Source organism: Vicugna pacos, chromosome 6, assembly GCF_048564905.1.
Source record: "Vicugna pacos chromosome 6, VicPac4, whole genome shotgun sequence".
Taxonomy (NCBI): Eukaryota; Metazoa; Chordata; class Mammalia; order Artiodactyla; family Camelidae; genus Vicugna; species Vicugna pacos.
Genome location: NC_132992.1, coordinates 63459661 through 63480657, shown reverse-complemented (window position 1 = coordinate 63480657; position 20997 = coordinate 63459661). Strand labels below are relative to the sequence as shown.

At 40.4% G+C, this 20997-nt stretch overlaps 2 protein-coding genes across 5 annotated transcripts in view; one reads left to right on the top strand and one right to left on the bottom strand.

The window, feature by feature from the left end:
• Window positions 1-15697, bottom strand: part of MTHFD1 (methylenetetrahydrofolate dehydrogenase, cyclohydrolase and formyltetrahydrofolate synthetase 1) — a 51492-nt gene extending 35795 nt beyond the window's left edge. The window contains exons 1-2 of the mRNA XM_006206972.4: window positions 15515-15697; window positions 4215-4299 (exon numbers count right to left, since the gene is read on the bottom strand). Coding sequence (XP_006207034.1) covers window positions 4215-4299; window positions 15515-15555 — 126 coding nt within the window. The 5' untranslated portion in view covers window positions 15556-15697. The remainder of the gene's footprint in view (window positions 1-4214; window positions 4300-15514) is intronic.
• A 379-nt stretch (window positions 15698-16076) lies between these two features.
• LOC102534605 (coiled-coil domain-containing protein 170-like) overlaps window positions 16077-20997 on the top strand; it is a 36817-nt gene continuing 31896 nt past the window's right edge. The window contains exon 1 of one of the 4 annotated variants that reach the window (XM_031679130.2): window positions 16077-16574. The gene's annotated coding sequence lies outside the window, so the exon portion shown is untranslated. Of the gene's footprint in view, window positions 16575-18531; window positions 19396-20997 lie in introns of those variants that run through there. The other 3 variants (XM_072963209.1, XM_072963207.1, XM_072963210.1) reach the window with 3 other exon arrangements.

The following is a 20997-nucleotide window of genomic DNA, read 5'->3' as shown; positions in this document are numbered from 1 at the left end:
GGAAGGGAGGGAATGCAAACACTAGGGAGGAACAGTCAAGAAACAACAGTACAGCCTTGGGGCAAGGTCCAGGTTCCTCCTCAAGGAATCTACATCATATCTTTGAGATCTTCCCCTAAACTGGGTGGAGGACCACAACTTCAGGCTGCGCACAAGATTCCAGAAACACTGCCCCATTACCTCACCACCAACCAATCTGAAGAGTTGCACACTCTGCAGCCCTCCCCCCAAATTTTGCCTATATAAATTTAATGTTCGGGTCTTTTAAGCATGAGTCATCTGTTTTCCTGTTTGTCCCTCCAGTAGACCTTTCTCTGCTCCAAATTCCAACGTTTCCGTTTGTTTGGCCTCACTCTTTCGGTAATGATAGTTATAAGCACATGTCACAGTTTTATTGTAATCCTAATGCAAAGGAAAAGACCTCTTGGGATGCAGTTCAAATACTCCTAGTAGAGGCATTTTATAGGGAAAAATGGTTATACAACATTGACAGACTGGAGACAGAAAGAACATTTAGTTGAAGAACAGTAGATTCTTGACTGACAGTCAAGTGGGTGGATAGAAGACTGGTTTCCCAGAACAAATCTTAATTCCATTACAGTTTATCAAAAAAAAAATCACTTGAGGATTTTTATCAGAAATACCCAATTTCTTCCTTGAAGAAGGTGAATTACATCATCTAGAAAAGGCCCTATCCCAGAACAAGTTAGGGATAACATTTTTACACCAGGAGTCTGCAAACTGTTTCTGTAAAGGGTCAGACAGCATCTATTTTAGGTCTTTCAGCATCTATTTTAGGTCTTTCAGGCCACATACTCTGTCATACATTTTTCTTATCTAACCATTTACAACCTGAGCAGTTTTGAACATGGGCCACAGTTTACCAATCCCTGCTTTACACCATAAAATTTCTTGGGTGTTAGCCTACTTGCTAAGTTTTCTTCTGCTCCAGGAGCCTTTTGCAGATTAATAAACTCAGGCTAGCTGAGTTTATTAATTTTTTTTGTTTTGTCCGTGCCTTTTGTGAGAACTGAATGAGTTACTGTATGTACAGTGCTCTGAATAACTCCTGGTAGGAAGCAAGTGTTAGTTATTATAATAGTTAAAATATATTATGGGCATATTTATGGAAACACAACCTTATTTGTATCTGTTATAATGAAAAGCCAAGTCTTAGTTTCCTTTGAATATTTAGTTGTTTGGGAAGCTACCAGTCCATAGTTTCAAAAGAAATTCCAACTTTTAGGCATATATCCCTGGACCAGATCCTGAATATCCTTGAATGTGATGCTAAGGAATTAGAAAGAAAATTGGGGCAAAGCAAATGGGTTTTGGAGATAGATAGAGCTGGGGTCATATCCAGACTCAGGACCTTCCTGCCTGTGGCTTTGGGTAAGCTACCCAAGATCTTTGAGTATCAGTTACTGTGACTGTAAGGTGACAGCTCCCATCCTGTAGACAAAGGCTAAAAACTAGAACAACTACAAACATATGCAAATCATTTGAAATACAGTAGACATTCTACACAAGTCTGTCATTCTTTCCATAAAGGATGAGGAGTGGGTGTGGTTGGATAGATTGCAATTAGATTTGCATTTTGACAAGGGCTGCAATCAAGGTTAAAAGGACAAACTGGAAGCGCCCAGGTCAGAAGCCTGGAGGCAGGCACTGTAGTGGCCCATGGGGTGAAAGCAGCAGAAATCAAAAGGAGGGAACAGATCCCAAGATCAGGAGAGGCATTTTCAACAGCACGACAGTCCCTAAGGGGATGTGGTGAGCAGGGAGAGACCCTAAAGAGACATTTCAGGTTCCTGGTTTTTCTAGTTTTCAGGTTTTTCTGAGTACGTGGGGAAATGGTAGCGCCAGTCACCAGGATGGAGAAGAAATAAGAGGTTGGAGGTGGCACAGATGTGATTACAACATAATATATAAGCCTTGCATCATAGAAAGACATTGATTCTGGTGCTAAAGTGCAAGATTAAAATATTCCAACACTGTTTTCTTGGCAAGGACATAGGAGACAAGCTGCAGAACAGCGTTTATGTAACAAACACACTTTGCAAGCAATAAATTTAAAATACGAGTTTGGAAGCCAATCTTAAAAATCAGAAAAAAATAAAAACCTTCAATATTGCTACCAAAAGGTTTACAGAAACAGATTTCTTGTCTACGACACCTACTCTTCCTACAACAAATAATTCACAAGTATAAGCCAAGAAATAGCGGGTCCCGCAAATGTACCAAGTGTACACCCACAACATACACCTTTGATTCTTAATAATTTGCCAAAAAAGGAAAATCCAGCACAGCAGAGACCACACCAGGCAGAACAACAGGCCTTCTGTGCTTTTCTTCTCAGCTAAGGCCCTGTAGGTCATGAGTAGCAAGGAAGAGAAAATATTTAAGTACTATGCACTCTGAAATTCTTGATGAACATGGAACAGAAACTTAGCAAGGGATTAAATGATGTATATAGAGACATACATACAGAGAGAAACAAAAAGTGAGGAAGCAGGTATTTCTAAAGGGAATTTCAAATGCAAGCTATCACTTGCCTAACTTCCCAATCAACTCTTCAAACATTCATTTGTACATTTGTTCACATGACACATATTAACACTCTTTACTGCCTCCTATACTGGGTGAATCTGGAGCTCTTGGAAGAAACGCTGGATAGAGGCCTAAGTTAGGAATTATTCTCCCATGTAGCTGCGGGACTGGGTAAGCTCACTTAGGGAAAGAATAAGGTGGCAAAGAGGTCTGAGGGCTGAGCCTTGAGGCATTCAAATGGTTTAGGTACCAGGAAGATGGCCAACAACAAACAAAGGAGGTAAGAGAAGGGAGTGATGTCCTAGAAACCAAAAGTCTGGAACTCAGAAGAGATCCAGGTTTATAAGTTCCTAACCTACAGCTGATATTTGAGGCCAAATTAAATTGCCTAGGGCAAAAGGTTCCCCAAGCATGGTTCACACACTCTCGGGGAAAACCCAAGACCCTGTGAGAAGATCTGTGAGTGCCACCACAATACTACAATGTCATTTGCTTTTTTCACTGTATTGACATCCTGCAAGCCAAACTAGCCAATTTTTCAATGGAACACCATCTTTACTTGAAAGAACAACTGACAAACAATGATTACTTGGGCTTGAAAATTTGGCAAATATTTTCTCAAAATTGGACAAAGTCAGTCTGCTACTTCAAGGAAAATAACTAACAGTATTTGTTGCCAATGGTAAAATTCAAGCTTTCCAGCAAAAACTGGAGTCTTTTATCTACTCCCGTGAGCTTGACAACTTCTCAATACTTACTTTTCTGACGAGATCATTGGGAATACTAATGATTATGGTTTTTAAAATATTGCATAATGAAACATGTTAACATTCGAAGGATCTGCATAATTCAGTGAATTATTCCAAATGAGGCATGAAAGACAAAAGACAACAAAACCACGAACAGGTAAATATCCATTCAAATAGCAACATAAAACAGGATTTTGACTTAACAAAGTATGAAAGTTCACTGATACGGTTTCAGATGCCACATTGCAACTATTCTTTAAAAACATGTCTTACTGAGCCCTGTAGTATTAAAAGAAAATTATCTGGGAAGACTATTAAAAGAACTCTTTCTTTTACAACCATACATCTGTAGGTCAGATTTTCTTCATATATTTCAATCAAACCAGCGTAGCAAGAGGTTGAACACAAAAGTGGATGGGAACCTAGCTATCTTCTACTAAGCCAGACAGTTGAGGGTTTTGCAAAAATGTAAAACAATGCCTCTCTTCTCACTCAATTTTGTTTTCTAAAAGTTAGTTTTTCATAAAAATGTTACTTATGCTAACGTATAATGAGCTTACTATTGGCATTTTTAAATGTATAAATATTTTAAGATTTCTTAGTTTTTATTTCTAATACAGTAAATGTCAATGGATAAAGCCATATAAACAAAGGCTCTCTAAGGTCTTAAGTTTTTAAGAGTGTAAAGGGGGCCTGAGAACAAAGTTTGAAGAGACAATGGACTCAGGAAAGGGTCCCCACAGAGAACGGCAGAGGGCCGGGGCACACCAGCGTGGAGAAGTTGGGCTGGAGGAGGAGCCTCAAAGAGAAGCTGCAAAGGTCTGCGGCAGAGGGAGAGGTCTGAGGTGCCTGTGGTCTTCAGCGCTACTGAGATTGACAAAGGAAGGGACCAGTGGAAATACACTATCACAATACCTGTAAAATTGCCAGACCTGGTGAGAAACCAGGTACTTGCTCCTTCATCTGAGTAATTTGGTTCTTCAGTCTCTCTCTTATTTGTCTAGAGAAAAAGGAAAAGATTGGAGTTAACACTTAATATTTCAAGCTATAAATAAGCGATGTGTGTTACTGGATGTATTCCTCTTTCAAATTAAAAGCACCTTCACTGGACATACGTTATCTGGCATAAGATGCTCCTTGTAGCGCCCAACAATTTGCTAGGCTTCAAGTAGATATGAATCTAACTGCTGTTGACACTGACTGGGCCATGGGGTATGGGACAGTTAGTTTTAAACATATTAGTTGACAGTATTCAAAATCATACAGTGAACAAATAAAAACCTGGACCAGCACTTCTGGAAGGCATCTAACCCTTGTCTTTTTCAGCATTTCCACTCTTCAGGTGCTGTTCGAAAGTTGGCAGGAAAAAACTCAAGCTTACACCTTCTGCTCAACCTACCCTACCTAGTAAGACAATCACATGGTATCCATATAAGGCTGAGCAATAAATCAATGACTCTCACTCTGATTTCAATATGAATTTACAAATTATATCCTAATTTACAAAAGAATTTTCCTTACCCAAAGTTGAAAGCATAACTTCTTGTGAAACAAAGATACATCCGTTTACTAACACACTTCTTAACAATTCAATAGGACATCAAGTAAATTACATTATATCCATAAGTAAATATTCCAAACAGTTCAACCTTGTCCAGTTGTGATACAGTCATAAACTCAAACAAGATCTGTCTCTCCTGGAAGGACCAGTTTTGCCATTTGTCTATATGCATCTTAACCACACTTGACACACAAATATACCTGGCATTAGCAAGCATCTCTTCCCTCATTCTAATTTGGTTACTCCCTTCCCCAATTCTCTTGACAAATATCTGGCATAAAAAGGCACAGGAGTCACAAGAAAGACACTATTTGGATTAGCCTACGATATGGTAAGAATGTTGAATGATGCGAGAATTCACACCAAAGACTTCAGAATTTAACTTCTAACTACTAACTTGTTTTCTCAAGTCAATATTCTATAAATCACATAGTTCAAAAGAATCAATTGACCGTTGGATTTTCTTTTACTGGGCTTTGACCTGAACAAAGGTCACAGTTCTGCTCTGACAGAAGATAATAGGAAATACTAGAGCTGCCAAGTTTTCACTAAGCTGCCACTGAAACTCCCCAGCTGCTCCAGCCTGAACAGTTTCCCCTGCTCAACAATCAGAAGTGGTGCCTGGGTAGCTGCAGAAGGCCTCTCCCAGGGGCCAAGTTTCCAGACTCCACTCTCTCCCCTCCTTTCCCTCCAACCATTATATTAACACAAAGGGCTAGGCAAAGGTTTCTACTGGCTGTCCCCAGCCCAAAGAAAACCATGGTGGGGACGAGGGTGTGTATGAAAAACAACCATTCCTAGTGCAACATGGGACAACAACCAACAGTAAGAACAGATAAAACACATCTGAAGTTCTCAGTAACCCTGTGAGGTAAGCAAGGGAGGAAAAGCTTTCTTATTCCTGCTCACAGATGCAGACACAGGCTCAAAGCAATGAGGTGGCTTCCCCAGGGCCAACTAGCAGAAAGAACAGCGAGTGCAAAGGTCCTGAGAGGGTGAATGAGGTCCAAGGGGGATCAGTTACCGGATGAGGTAGATTGTCATTTATTCTGAATGTGATGGGAACCTATTAGAGGGTCTTGAACAGGGCTGACATGATAGGACTCACATTTTTAAAGGATTATTCTGGCGGTTGAATTAGGAACAGACCATAGGGGGAAGTTACTGCAATTGCAAAAATCCAGACCAGAGGTGATGGTGGCTTGGGTCATGGTATCAGTGGTAAGCTGGCAAGAAGTGGATGGATTCCCAATATACTAAACATGAAACACAGGAAATGTTGGGGCTACAGATGATTCTGAGGTTTTTAGGATTGGGAAACGGAGCTGGAAAGACCGACTACAATTACTGTAGGGACAGAGCTGATTTCATACTGATACAGTGAATTTACTTACCAAATCTTACAAGGATTCTAGAACAAGTAGGCATGCCCGAGGAAGGGCATCTAGAGAGAAGTAAAAGTAATACTTACACCCAGCAGGTAGCAAGCATTGGGAATCCAGTTCCACAAGGTGCTACAGGTGGAAAATGTTTCAGCCCAATAGGTAAGAGCAAAGAACAAAATGTTCTGTATTTTCTATGCTATAATTTAAATGAGTCTAAGTGTGCATTTTTATTCCTAAAATAGATTATAGCTTGAGATCAGTTACACCAACTCCTTTCAACTTCTTCTAAGAAGCAGGATTGCTTTAAAGTTGCATTAGCAGGGATATTCTTCCAACTACAAAGATCTGTTTAAAAGCTAACACTTCGATCTCTTTATGGGACAGGGGCAGAACAACAACGAGATATTTAAAAATGTACGTAAACCATAATCAGCAAGAGCTAGACAGCCCAGAGTACTAAAGCAACAGGTAGAAAATTTTCTGCCCTGGTGAGAAAAAAAAAATCAAGGCAGTTGTAATTAGGTCTCTATAAGTTCCTTAAATTTTTTTCCTGCCTGGTTTTCTTGGTTGGTCACTAAACGAGGCAACTTAAAATGAAAAGTGGAATACTGGAAGCCAAGTGTCAGGTATGGTTGAAGTTGAAGAAACTATAAAAGAAGAATATGGAGAGAAAAGTTAACATTTCCTCTGTTGTCTGTCTATTTTAGGGTCATAGAGCTGTGATGAATTAAATGGTAGGAAGCACTTTAATTTTTATAGCTCATTTCCAAAAAATTTAAATGCTATAGTAGAAGAACTTTAAAATCACTGAAACCTCCTAAATCAACAGAAACTTAGTTGCAGATGCCTCCCATTTCCATCCATGGTCCTGTGAGTTATACCATCCTGGTGAAGATTCTGGGGGTAAGGTGAGGCAGAAATAGGCATATGGAGAAACAGCCCTGATCCCTGAATAGAACTACACATGCCAGTCACACCATCTTCTATCAACATTCACTAAAATCTAAGGGAAGACATATCTCAATCTCGACACAGTAGAAATCAGAACTAGAGTGCCAATGAATACAGCAAGACAAAGTAGCAGTAAACCAATGAAGACTCGCTGATCCTGACGGACAGATACTAGCAAAATGTCATAGCCAATTAAATATGAACAGACATAGATATAGTTTTGACAGAGTTACTACTGGCATCTAGTGGGTAGAGGCTAGGGATGCAGTTAAATATCCTACAATGCAGAGGATAGCCCCTCACAACAAAGAATTATCCAGCTCAAATGTTAATAGCGCCCAAGGTTGAGAAACCCTGCTACTGGCCAATAAAATGCAATGTTTCGAGTTATCTTTTCTTTCCAAGGGGCAAAAATCAAGATTGAAATCATTTATGGTTCAATCTGTCAAAATGTGTTTGAATCTCTGTGGGTAAGATCATTTACATTAAGATCTAGTTTTCTCCAAGTTGACTTCCCCTACACAGTCATCAAAGAGCCTAGTCAATAAAAGTCAAAGGTGTACATCCCCAGAGAACTGTAATACCCTTGAAGAGTCCTAGTCAGAGCCTAACGTCCCTCAACAGTCACCCAGATCCCTTGCCCCAAGTCTTGTACAATTATTCCTGAAAATTTCCATTACACATTCCAACTCATTCTGTTTCACACAATGGCTCATTATCAAATTGTGGACATTTTATGACTGAGAAAAAAAATCATTGCTAAATATAACCTAACAAGGACATTTCAACAAGAAGCTATGGGTAGCAGAAGGAGTAAAGGGTATTTATTTACATGGCTAAGAAATCTAAATCCCGAAAATAAAGCTGCCCAGTCAACAATCATGGAAATGTAGCACAAGCTTAGAGGAATTTGCAAATGATCTTTAAAGGTCCACAGAATATACTTCCGGTAACTGAGGAGAAAGAAAGTGAGGACATTCATCCTCAACATGCAGGGCTATTCTAAACAAGGACACACATTTCTTTCTTCCCCCTCAAGGAGGAAGTAATATCTTACTGTCATAAGATATTAACAATGCAGTTACACCACAAATGTCTTATTTCATTTGCTTTATTTTCATTTTGTTCACTTGCTGTTTTATTTCATTTTCCATTACAACTCTTATACTGCTAAAAACTACTTCAAATTTTTTGAAAAACTTAACATGTAGTTCCTTGTAAAAACAATTGAGGCCACCTAGTGTTCCAAGAAAGGCATGTTTTTCAAATTCCTAGTCAGTTATGTCAAATTAAAAGAGCAAAGTACCTTTTTGTTGAAACAGTTTTCACTGATATGTAGTATGACAGCAAAAGCTACATTATAAAGTATACAGATTAACCAATATCAGTACTTTCCTTTATTATGTTTCAGGATAAAATACTTAAATAAGAATTATTACAATTTAATGCAAATATTTACTAAACTTGACAGGTATCTCAAATATTTGAAGCTTAATGCTTAATGTGAATCTATTTTATGCTCCAATGAAAATTTGTAATGTAAAATTCTTCCATCCAATTCTCTCAAACTCTCTCAAAGACCTAAGAAGGGAAAGGTAAATTGCCCAATGTTTATGACATGCAAACAGCCAAAAGGCATGCAATTCTAACGAATCCCCCAATTCCCATAGAGTGTAAAAGTCTTCATTAATCCATATACCCAACAATACAATAAATGCTTTTTAGGCTTCTAGATCAGGGTTTATTGATCTTAACACTACTGACATTTGGGCCAGACAATTCTTTGTTCTGGGGGGCTGTCCTGTCCATTATAGCTTCTAGATACCACCAGCACACAGCCACTCCCCATATGACAATCAAAAATATGTCTTCAGGCATGTCCAAATGTGGCTGGGGTGGAAGAAGGGGCAAAACTGCCCCCGTATGAGAACTACTGATCAGGATGGAACAAATGGAGCTGGGAACTAGGTTGAATTGGTGGAGAAAGGCTTCATAAAATGCAGGATTTAAAAAACAGATTAAAAGTGCATTAGCATTAGAGAAAGGTCACACAGAGAAAAGTACTGTCAGAGCCCAGGTGCACACACCAGGTGTGGTAGGATACCTGAACAATGTGGTCCCACCTTCCTACCCACTCATGGAAGTGGGGGCAGTTTCTACTCGGATCCGATAAATTGGTAACACTAAGAACAGGCAGCACAGTGTTGCTAAACTTTCCATGCTCTTTCAAAAACTCAGGCATCCAGATTCTTATGTGTAATTACCCATATTAATGTGCTGAGAAGTAATCTAATTTTTAAAAATAACTCTGTAAGCCCAACAAAGCATATGGCCTCCAGGCTATCATTCTGTAATCTTCAGCAAGTTACGAGACATGACAAGATGGCCCCAAGTCTGAGGATCTGTAAGAAAAGGCCCAACACCCCAAATTAGCCTATTTCAGGACTATCTAACCACAGATCTGCCCATCAGAGCAGACTATGGTCCTAAATCCCAAGCAGGCCTCTGGATCATCATCAAGGGGAATGTGGAAAGAGTATGGAAAACTAGGGTCTCCACTTGGAGAGTCAACTGGAGGAGAGGGGAGCCTTTTCCCTAGCTCCAGGGACCCTCTTCTGTGCTAGGCCAGCCTGATAGCCCTTTTCCCGGAGGATTCTTCATGCACATGGGGATATAACAGGGGACCACACACTCAGACTCAAAGCCCCACTGTCCAAATCCCAAATTGCCTGATCCCCATCCTCCTGATAAACGAGGATGGACACTTGCTCTTGGACCATATCCCTAGTCAGAATTCTTGCCAGTGCCATGACCAGGGTGGTTGGTTGCCAGTCCAGACTCTACAAGTCCAGCTACAACACTCCCAACAGCCTGGCTGGGTGGCCTGTTTAAGGCTGAGCAGAAGGTCCCACCTCTCAGGAACTCCCACTTGCTCTCCTACACAGACTCCCAGAATCCAGCTAGCTTTGACAGTTAAGCTTCCAAAGAACTCCAGAAAGGCCTGCACTTTGGAGCTCATTAGAGGCAAATCTTTTTAAGCACAAAAGGGCCTACAGGTACTTTACCTCCAGGACAAGATGAAAGCTTATCGACTTCACTGTGGTGAGCAGACTCTTTTTATAGAAAATAGTTCAAGCCCTGTAGCTAAGCATACAGTCATGGTTCCATTTTTATCTTCGAACAGTAGGATACACTCTAATTTTACGGCTCAAGATTATAAGACGGCCACCAAAGATACAGCTGGGATAAACACAAACACCACTTGTTTTTCAACAGGTATTTTCTAAGCATCAATTTACTAAAACTCAACCATGTGCCAGGGCCTGCTTTAAATGCTTTATGAGTAATGACTTGTTTAATTTTTAACAACCTTATGAATTAGTTGCCCAACATATGGCTGAGGAAACTAAGGCACAAGGAGGTAAACTAGGTTGCCTCAGAGGAGGGATCCCACCCAGAGGGAAGTGTGTTACAAACATACCTAACTCACTCTGCTCAACCCACGACTCAGAGCACCTTCTCTCAGCAGCCTGACAAGTAGCAAACCATCTGTCTCTTCTCAAGCAGTCTTTCTAGAAAGAAGACTTGATCAAGAAAAATGCCACCCATGGCAGGGTCAACTCTAGCAAGCTAACAGAAGGAAAGGTCAAATAAACCATACAGAATTTTGTCGGCTCCACTTTGAAAAGCACACATAGGCAAGAATTGTGGTTTGTAGTCTAAACGCCAAATCAGGGTGGTTCTTCTGACACTACTTCCCACCCCTTTCTATTATCTCTTGAGAAGCACCTCCATTGAGCCAGGGAGGGCTCTCAGCCCCAACGTCCGTGACTTTCACTCACTCCTCTACTCACTCCAGCTCTTCTGAGGCCATCATGGCTGATCCCAGGGCAGTAGTTTAATAACTTGTGAGGTCAAAGGTCCATGGCACGTGCTGTTGTTTTTGGCTAGGAACCATAACATTGGCAGGCTTCCCCACCCCATAACATTGGCCGGCTCATGGCCCCACTTCCTTTAAAACTGTGATTTTTACAATGAGTATGAGCTTAACTCCCATATTCAAAATTACAACCCCCATGTCTCAGAAATCTGTCCCTCTTTCCTGCTCTGGTTTTCTTTTTTGCACCTCTCACTACCTTACATTCTATTTCATCGAATCTGTCATCTGTCTCTACCCATTAGGACACAAATTCCAGGAGGGTAGGGACATCATCTATTTTGTTGACTGTTAAAGAGTCTAGTGGCTTTGAAGAGCTCCTGGCATAGAGAAGACACACAGAAATTTATTAAGTGAATAAATATCCCAAAAGACACACCTGTCCCTAATCCTCAGATCCTTCCCAGTTTCCAAATCCAGGTTACAATCTTGGAACTCCTCTAAGGAACAAACGGAAGTGTTCCTTCCAAAGGGACAAAATTTGGCAACTAGATCCAGATTTCCCACAGGGAAAAAGCCCAGAAGGAATCTGGAATGATGGACTTTGTCTATTCCTGGTTACCAGGAAGTATAATAAAATTAAACAAAAGTCGGGGACAGTCTTCTCAGGAGAGTGGGAAGCATAACAAAGAGAGGAACACTGTTGTAAAGAAAAAAAATTAGTTTATGAAATTCCTTTTAGCAAAAGTAGAAAGTGCCTGATGGAATAAGAAACACCATGTACTAGGTGAAGACCTTGGTTCTAATTGAGCCTCTGCCATTAACCAGCTAAGTAACCTTTGGCCAAATCACATCATTTTTTTTTTTTTTTTGCAGGGGGATGGTAGAAATTAGGTTTATCTATTTATTTATTAATTTTTTGGTGGAGGAAACAGGGATTGAACCCAGGACCTCATGCATGCTAGGCACATACGCTACCACTAAGCTATCTCCTCCCCTCCCCACATCACTTTTCTTGCCTCAACTATTTCCTCAGCTGTGGGATTCCTCCTTGGGATGCAGAGTGGAACAGATTTTGGAGAAATTCTGACTGTGGAACTCCTGACCTGCCCCACACTTCTTCCCTCCAAGGAAGAAATTTTTACAACTCAAGTACTACATCAGGCAAGAAACTGCCCAGGACACTTCAAGGCTTGCAAATATGTCCCCCGAGAGACCCAACAGTTGGTGGCAACCAAGGAAGCTGACCTGCAAACTTGGGGAATGAGGGACCCTTTCCTCAGACTCCAGCATCCCTGGCTATAATGTCAAGAAGTTCATTCACCTTTTCTTTCTAAAGTGTACTTGAGCTATTAAAAGAGGAAAGATAGAGACATCCTGCCCAGAGCCTCCAGCTACAGCCTAAACTGCTCAACTGTATGAACCACGTTTTTGTCCAGGGTTCTCCCAGGGCCATGGTCAAAGGTCAGCTGCCTGCAGCAGCCCCAGCAAAAGGAGCTGGGTGACTGCACTACTCCAAGAATCAAGCAGGTGGTCCCTCCTCCAGAGCTCCCCATCTCTGAGGAATTGTGAGCTCTACCTGCTCCTGGATTCAAGCTCTTCATGAAGGTCAAGGTGCCAAGGTGTGGCAGTCTCAGAGCCATTTTATATGAAAAATCTTCTGTAAGCACAAATAGGCTTTAGCCTTTATGCACCTTGAAGAACTGTGTTAGTAAAAATGAACTGCTTGCTCAACCCCCTGGGCAATGTAAAAGCTCAGCTATGTTAATTCTGAGCAGCCCAGGGGGAGGAACCTCTCCAGTACCTGAAACAGTCTTTTCCAGAGAATGCTTTCAAAGCTGCTGCCAAATCAATCCCATACTGTTCTTCAATGATGAAACTTGGACTTAGATTTAAGACTTTAGCTAAGTGGTTCTCAACCTTCAAGACGCATTAGAATCAAGAATGACCTTTTAAAAGATTTAAAAAATACTGAGTCCAGTGGCTTATTGCTGGCAATTCCAATTAAATCAGCCTGATGTGGGCACCAAGCATGAATGCTTTCTATAAATTAGTAAAACTACTTTGGAAAAGATTGGCAATTTCTACCAAAACTGCCTCTGTCAGTCTGTCTCTCTCTGTCTATCTATATGTATATTTAACTATTGAGACAGATATAGATACAGATATATATATTGCCTATTACTCCACAATTCTACTCTTAGGGGTGTAACCAACAGAAATGTGTATATGTCCCACCAAAAGACATTTAAAAGAATGCTCATAGCAGCACTATTCATATTCATCAAAAACTAGAAACCAAATGTCCACGGGTAAGTAGTGGTATATTCACATAGCATACAAAACAGCTATGAGAGTAAATGAGCTACACTACATGCAACGTGAAATAATTTCAGAAACACAATGTTGACTTAAAGAAGCCAGACAGAAGACTTCATACTGTATGAAGTCTTTTACATAAAGTTCAAAAGAAGCAACACTCGTCTACAGTGTTGGAAGTCAGGACAGTGATTATCTTTGTTGGATTGGGGTGGTGACTGCATGAGAGTGAGGGAGGGGTTTCTGGAGCTCTAACAATGCCATTTCCTGAATCTGGGTGCTAATCAGGTAAGTTCAGTAGTGAAAAATTCATTAAGCTGAACAGTTATGATAAAAAGGTGCACTTTTTTTTGCATGTATTCATGTTTAAATAAAAATAAATTTAAAAACCCCAAAAAGCTAAGTGATTTTAATGTGCAGGTAATGTGTTGAGAACTACTCAAATGATCTCAAGGCAACTATCACTGTCAAAAAGATAAATCAATCACCTATGTATACATTAACTAATTACGAATTATTAACAGCTGACATGTATTAAACACTATGTACCAGGAACAATTCTAAATGCTTCTCAGCCAAGAACTCATTTAGTTCTCCTAACAACTCAGTGGCCTAGATACTGTCTTTATTTTACATTTGAGAAAAATTTGGCATAGAAAGGTAAGCTAATTTGCTTAATGCCACAAAACTAGTAAGGAGAGAAAGAAGGTTTCTAGGTGTTTTGGATATAGACACAAGCAAGACAGTGCACATATTATTTACCCTTATGGAGCTTACAAACATATTTAACTTGCTCTCCACTCAACCAAAACATACCCAGGGAGCACCTATTCTCAGAAGGCTGGCAAGAAGCAAACTTAAATTATCTCTTCACAACCAGTCTTTCTAAAGGGAAGATTTTATCAAGAAAAGCTACTGATTAAGGGAGTCGGTTTGAGTATAAGCAAACAAAAAACAAAGGTCAGGCAAAAACAATGCAGTTTAGCAAACCATATGCAGAAAACCATAATGTTGTGATTTCTAATCCAAAAATTTGGGGTTCCTCCTCACCAATGTGAAAGATTCACCACCATCTTTTTTATATCTCACCTTCTTTGTCCCCACCATCTCTACCTTTCAGGAAACAAACATTTTGGCTCAAGGTGGATTTCACCACCACTGACTCTACAACTCACTCAAAGATCTCTACTCACAAAATTAGGGATTCATAGGGCAATTACTGTTGCCAGCTACAGCTGTTGTTAAATAACTGGTGAGGTCCAATGTCCCAAGAGCAACCTCCAAGAGGATCACACAAAATATACCCTTCCCCATTCTACTTTCATCTTCCCCCCGAGACTTGTCACCTCCCAAACAAAAAGCAGCCAGGTGTTACTTCCAGGTAATTGAGTCTGGTAATCACATCTACCACTGAAGCATTTAGATTTCCCATTGGGTAGAAATGGCAGAAGTCAAATGGAATACAAAATGTTGTCAGGGCTCAAAAGCCAAACCAGAAAGAAACTCTAGAGATAGGACAAGGAGATAGCATTTAGAGGAGCATAAAACTGAAGGGGAAAAGGAAACGTTTATTGGGTTCTACTTAGCAAATGATGTCTCTGGTGTAGTGGGAAAAGGCATGGGCTGGAAGGAGACCCTCTGTCACTAATCAGCCTTGTAACCTTGTCAAGTCTTGTGACCTCACTTATTTCAGTCTACTCACCTTCAAATTACAGGGAAAGGGAGTAAACTGCGTTTCTGAGTTCTGACTGTGATGCTGCAGGCAACCGCAACTATTCTTTCTTGTGGCAGAAAATTGTCAGCAACTGCACTTTTGGGGGCACAGTCGTCGGGCCAAGTAAGAGGACTTGTCCCAGAAGCACAGAAGCCAACGGGCACAGCCACCAGGCACCCACCCAATCAATCTGCAAACGCAGATCGTGCCCAAGCCCCCTTTCTTCAGTTGCAGGGAACCATTCTTCAAGGGGCTTAGGACAAAGTTCTTCCTCCCCACCCGGCTGACCTGACTCTTGTGCTACTAGTCTCCCTCCTGCAAAAAGTGGGTGCCTGGGGGCCTGCACACCCTGCTCAGGGCCCTCGCCTGCAGCCCAACCGCGCCCTAACAACAATGACAGGTGCTTACGCTGAGATCACCTTCCCGTTCAGGATTTCCGCCGGCGCCATGGCCTTTATTAGTCTGCTGCCCACAACGGACACCGCCAAAAAAACGAGGTTCGACTCTCTCTTCTGCAGCCTGGGACAGCCCAACACACGTGCTTAGCGACCGCCCAGGACGATGCCGCTACTGCGCCTGCGCACCCCCAGACGTGGCTGCCTGTGAGCGATCCGAATAGACGCAAGCCCTCGGGCAGCGAAGAGCGGAGGACTAAGGGGTCTGAAGGGCCGCGGAAAGATGAGGAAACTCGGTGAAGATTGGATGGAGGAAATGATTGGCTGGTGGAAGGACCCTTCCCAGAACGCGCCTTCGTGAGGGCGGGGAACCAGCTGTAGAGGGAATCCGGCCTCGACTCCAGCCGTTTTGTGGCGGGGCAGGGGGCGGAGCCGAGCGGGGGGTCTCGCGGGAGAACAGTTTCCCGGGCGCGGGAGGCCGGCGCGGGCTGAAGGAGCGGGCCTGTGCGGAAGAGTCCTGGCCCCGCTGCCGCGCGCGGAGCCTGGTGGGGCGCCGGGCTGCCCCCAGGAGTTACACCTGCCGGATGTGCGGCGGCTCCGGGCGTTCTCGTCCCCTACCGGGCGCCGTCAGACGTGTGTCGGGGCCCCCACCCCCATACTGAATCGGAGGGTCCTGGTGAAGCCCCTGACTTTATATCATCTCAGGCGAATCTGACGCTCGGCCATGGTTGAAGCCCAGCGCAGTTTCAGGCCCGCCGAGCTGGAGCGCTGCGTGGCTCCCTCCGAGTCTGGGGTAACCAGGGTGTTGGCCAGTGCAGAGACGGCCGTCAGCTTTCCAAGTCTAGCTTTGGTCAGAGTCCCCCACATCCGGTGCTGGAGAACAGACCCAGGGCTCACATAAACTGGATGCCTAGTGACCGACGAGGGCGGACACTCCTCCCAGTAGGCGTCCACTCCGGAGGAGAAGTGAGATTGGATGTTTGCTTGGGGAGCAGGACCGGAGGAGGAAGGCAGCCCGGATGTTTGTGAGGACTGGTCTTGCAAGTTTGATTGGTTCCAGGACCGCCCCGCAGGTACTAAAATCCGCGAATGCTGAAGTCCGTTATAAAAAATGGCGTGGTATTTACATGTAACCTAAACACATCTTCCCGTGCAAGTTTAATCATCTTTAGATTACTAATGCAATGTAAATGCTATATAAATAGTTACTGCTATACAGCAAATTCAAGTTTTGCTTTTTGGAACTTTCTGGAGCTTTTAAAAAATTTTGGCCCAGAATTGGTTGAATCGGGAAGATGGGGAGAGCTAACTATATAATAACTTAAAAATATAAGGACCTCTGAACATGTACAGTCACATACCTGAACAACTGAAATTAAGAGGAAAGTTGAAACATGTGCCTAGTAAGTTGTAGGTGGTGACACTTATGTGGCTTATAATACCAGATAGGTATTGACTATGTCCTGTTTACTGAGGAAGAAGACCTCGATTTACAGATAGAAGAATAGACTTTGAAGGATAATTTGCCTAAAGCTGCATAGCTGTGCCTGGGAAAGGGACCAAACCTGGATGTTTCATCTCTAAATGTATTGCCTTTACCATCTCAACAGCCTGGTTTTCAACTGTTACGTCTCTGTCTGACCTGCACAATTCATTCATTCATTGAGCAAATAGTTATTGAGTGTCTGCTTGCCAACAACAAAAGACCCTGCTCTAGATGCTAGAGAAACCAGGGTGAACCAATAAAGTTACTACCCTCCGTTAATATTAAGGTGGGGGAATCAGTGATCAATTAAAGAAATACGTACTCTAATTTTAGATATTGAGACATACCATTAAAAATATAGCTAGCAAAGAGTTTGGGGAATGGTGGTGGGCAGGAGATTGCTGTTTTAGAAATGTAGTAAGAAAGGCTTCTTTAGGGAATCTGACTTGAACAGAAACCTGAATGAAGAAAGGAAATGAGGGTGTAAGAGTAAGAAAACAGGAATTTGGTTTGAGCAACTGGAAAGATGGAGTTGCCATTACTGAGTTGAATTAAGATTTTAAATGTTTTTAGATTCCTCTTAGACATCTAGATGTCTAAGTGACATTCATTTAAATGAGAAATATGATATTTAAATCCATTAGAGGTTAGATGAGAGCCCACGAACGGTATGCTATAGGTGTAGGTAGAGAGAGGACCAAGGACTGATCCCTAGGACACGTCAGTGTTTAGAATTCAAGGAGATGAGCAAACAGGATAGCGCATTGACAAGAAGAGGCAGTGTGTTATGAGAAAAAAACTTTGAGAGCATGCAGCCTTAGAAGATAAGTGAGAAAGTGTTTCACGGGAAAAGGGGTAACTAATTCTATCAGATATATTGCAGATTGGTCAATTAAGATAAAGACTGAGAACTGATCATTTCACAAAGAATAGACAAAATATTTTTATGCAAATGCTCTTAATGGTAGTTGCTTGAAAACATGTGTGTCCTTTCTGCAGAAGTTCCATTTTCAGAAAAATTTTGAGGTTTATTTGATAATATCTGTCAAAACCTTAAATGTATACATTCTTTGATCTTGTGATTTCAGTTATAGGAATTTATCCTAGAGTAATAATTACACATATACGCAAAGATATGTGTATCAAAATGTTCCTAACAGCATCAATTTCAATAGTAAAAAAATAATAAAATCTCCATCAGGATGGATGCAGTTGTTAAAGGAACAGTAAATATGCATCTATAGATGTACTGTAAGATAGCTTTCACATATTGTTAAATGATAAAGGCAGGTTATCCAATAAAATGTATAATATGATTTATGTTAATATATTCAAAACAGGCCTTTGATTACACTATCAAAAATTGCCCCCTTGCTTCCTCATTACTATCACATTAACCTGTTTTATTCATAGCACTTCTCACTATCCAAAATGATTTTATTTAAATCTTTGTTTACTATCTTTTGCTTTTTCCACAGGAATGTAAGATTTATAAGGCATTTCTGGGCTTGTTTATAGTGTGCTTCTGCTGCTTGGGGATTTAATTTTTAAAATCTAGCTTTAGAGGAAAAAAAATATTTCTTATTTCCCTGGGTTAGTTGTTAACTATTACTCTCATCCCTGTGAATACCACTTATTTTATCCCTGCCTCATTTTTATCATATATAAATGAAGATAGTCATCTCAACCCTAAAGTCACACTAGAATTACCTGTGTAGCTTTTTAAAAATGTTTATGCTTAGGCTCCACTGCAGACTAATTAAATCAGAACATGATGCGGTAGTGTCACGGTGTATTTTTTGAAGTTGTCTTTGAGGTTCTAAAGGGTGGGCAGATTGAGAAACACTAGAATAGATGATATTTGAAGTATAGTTCTGGTGATTTTGGTATCAAAAATACATCGGGACGTACTTTCTTAGAATTAGGATGCCAGTTTTTCAGATAAATCATCTTTTGCTTTAGGAATAGTAGATGGAATCATCATTTTTCTCCTCTTCTCTAAGTACTTCTCCCTTGATAAGGTGTAGGTATTGAAGTACAAATATTTGACCTATTCCAAGAATTTCACAAAAGACAGACCCAAAATACGAGCTTCACTTTTGCTGGAAACTTTACTGTTGGTGGGATCACTTTCCTAAAGATTGTTAAGTTCACTAATGCTTGATGAAGCCGCTTCATGTTTTTACTTCATTAATTAGGGAAGTAAAGACCCTCAGGCCTTGCTGTATCACTTTGGGAAGCCCCTTTGCCCTTCCCTGGATCTTTGTGATGTGTTCACCTAGCAACAGCTTCTTTGATGTGCAAACATTCTACTGGTAAATTGTGCAGAGCAGCCACTCATATTGGACAATTCAGGTTTCTTCTGGGAATTGACCTTGGATTTGGAATTTTCTCTTGTGCTTGATATGGTAAAAATTTACGGTTTTTACTTTCCACTAAATGAAGCATAGCATCCTGTATCTTTCTAAAGGGAAATACCGATAAATCTTATGAGTGTGTAAAAAATAAAATAGTTATGTACAAAACTAAAGTCACAGAATAATTGTGTTGTATTGCTATATTTTACTTTTTACTTTAGACTCCTAATATATTTTTATTATATTTCTAAAAGGTAAATTTGGGAGGGCAGTACTATCACCTATATAAGTTAACTTTGTGTTATGGTTGGGTGGTGTTGGTTTTCTTTTGTTTTTTTTTCCTTTGGGTTCTTTACTTGTTCAGTTTGGGGGTTTTTTTGTACCTAGTATGGGATGATAAAGATAAACTAGAAATAGATCCTGCTTTTAATATACCTTTAATGTAGGAGAGATAAGATTTTGACCTAATACAATGTTGAATGAGATGACAATCAAAAGAAAAGTATAGATCATATACTATACAAATTAGGAGAAGAGAGATTCCCTCAACTGGCATGAATCAAGGAAGGAGGTAGTATTGGCATACTGCAGAATCAGTTCATATTTCTGAGTATATACTTCAGTCCACACAGTAGCTTGTTCCCTAGAGACAGTATGAGTGAAACTCATAAGTTGTTTTTAATAAAGAGCATAAGATTCATAAGATGGTAAGGAAATAAAAATAAAAATAAAAATAAAGGATAGGATTCTTAACAAGACCTTATTTCCAATATCGTTCTTGTTCCAGAACTGAGGAGAACATTATCCTCCCTTTTCAATTCACCAAAACTTCAGTAGTTGTTCTTTAAGTCTCTTCTTTGGTTCTTAGAAAAGGAATTAATATAGTTATGATTTTAAGTATCAAATGATTAAAATAGGGAAGAGACTAAAATTTCATTGGAGATATTTGTACTTTAATAATTGTCTTCAATATCTATAAATGTAGAATGAATTAATAGAGGAATTTCAAAGTAGACTCCAGGGTTACTAAAGAAAACCAGGCCTTCATACTCTGTTCCATGCTATTCAAATCATACTATCCTAATTTTTTTCCTCCTCTTATAAAAATTCCTCTCATTCTGGGACTGTTCCATTTTCTGGAAGATACCATCAGCAAAGGAAACACATATCCCACTTACGTGTAACCCTTCCAGTGCACAATTTCTAAATGCCACTTTTTTTTTCCCTACTAGAATACCTTCTCTGATCTTAAAAAAGAAACTACCATCTTATTGCTTAATAAAATATATGGGCATTGATTTGGAAGACTTATTTCTTCTATTTCTTTCATTTTCATTTTTGAAAAGAAAGATAATATATGGATTTGAACTGGGTAGGGAAAATGAATTTAAGGCAGTCCTGAGTTCTTGGGAAAATATATTTATAAAAATTATAATGTGAAGTTACATTTTATGTTCTGGAGCAGAAAACGCTATGAGCTATCACATGCTGTATTATTAACTCATTTTAGACTTCATCTTTTGGCTGAATCTTGAGGGATATAGTTAGCATTTCTGATAGATTCAGAAATTGAAAATGAAGGAAGACTGCAAGTCAGTTGTCTAAAGATATGATTCACTAGTAGCATTTAAGTGTATTGTTATGAGTACATGT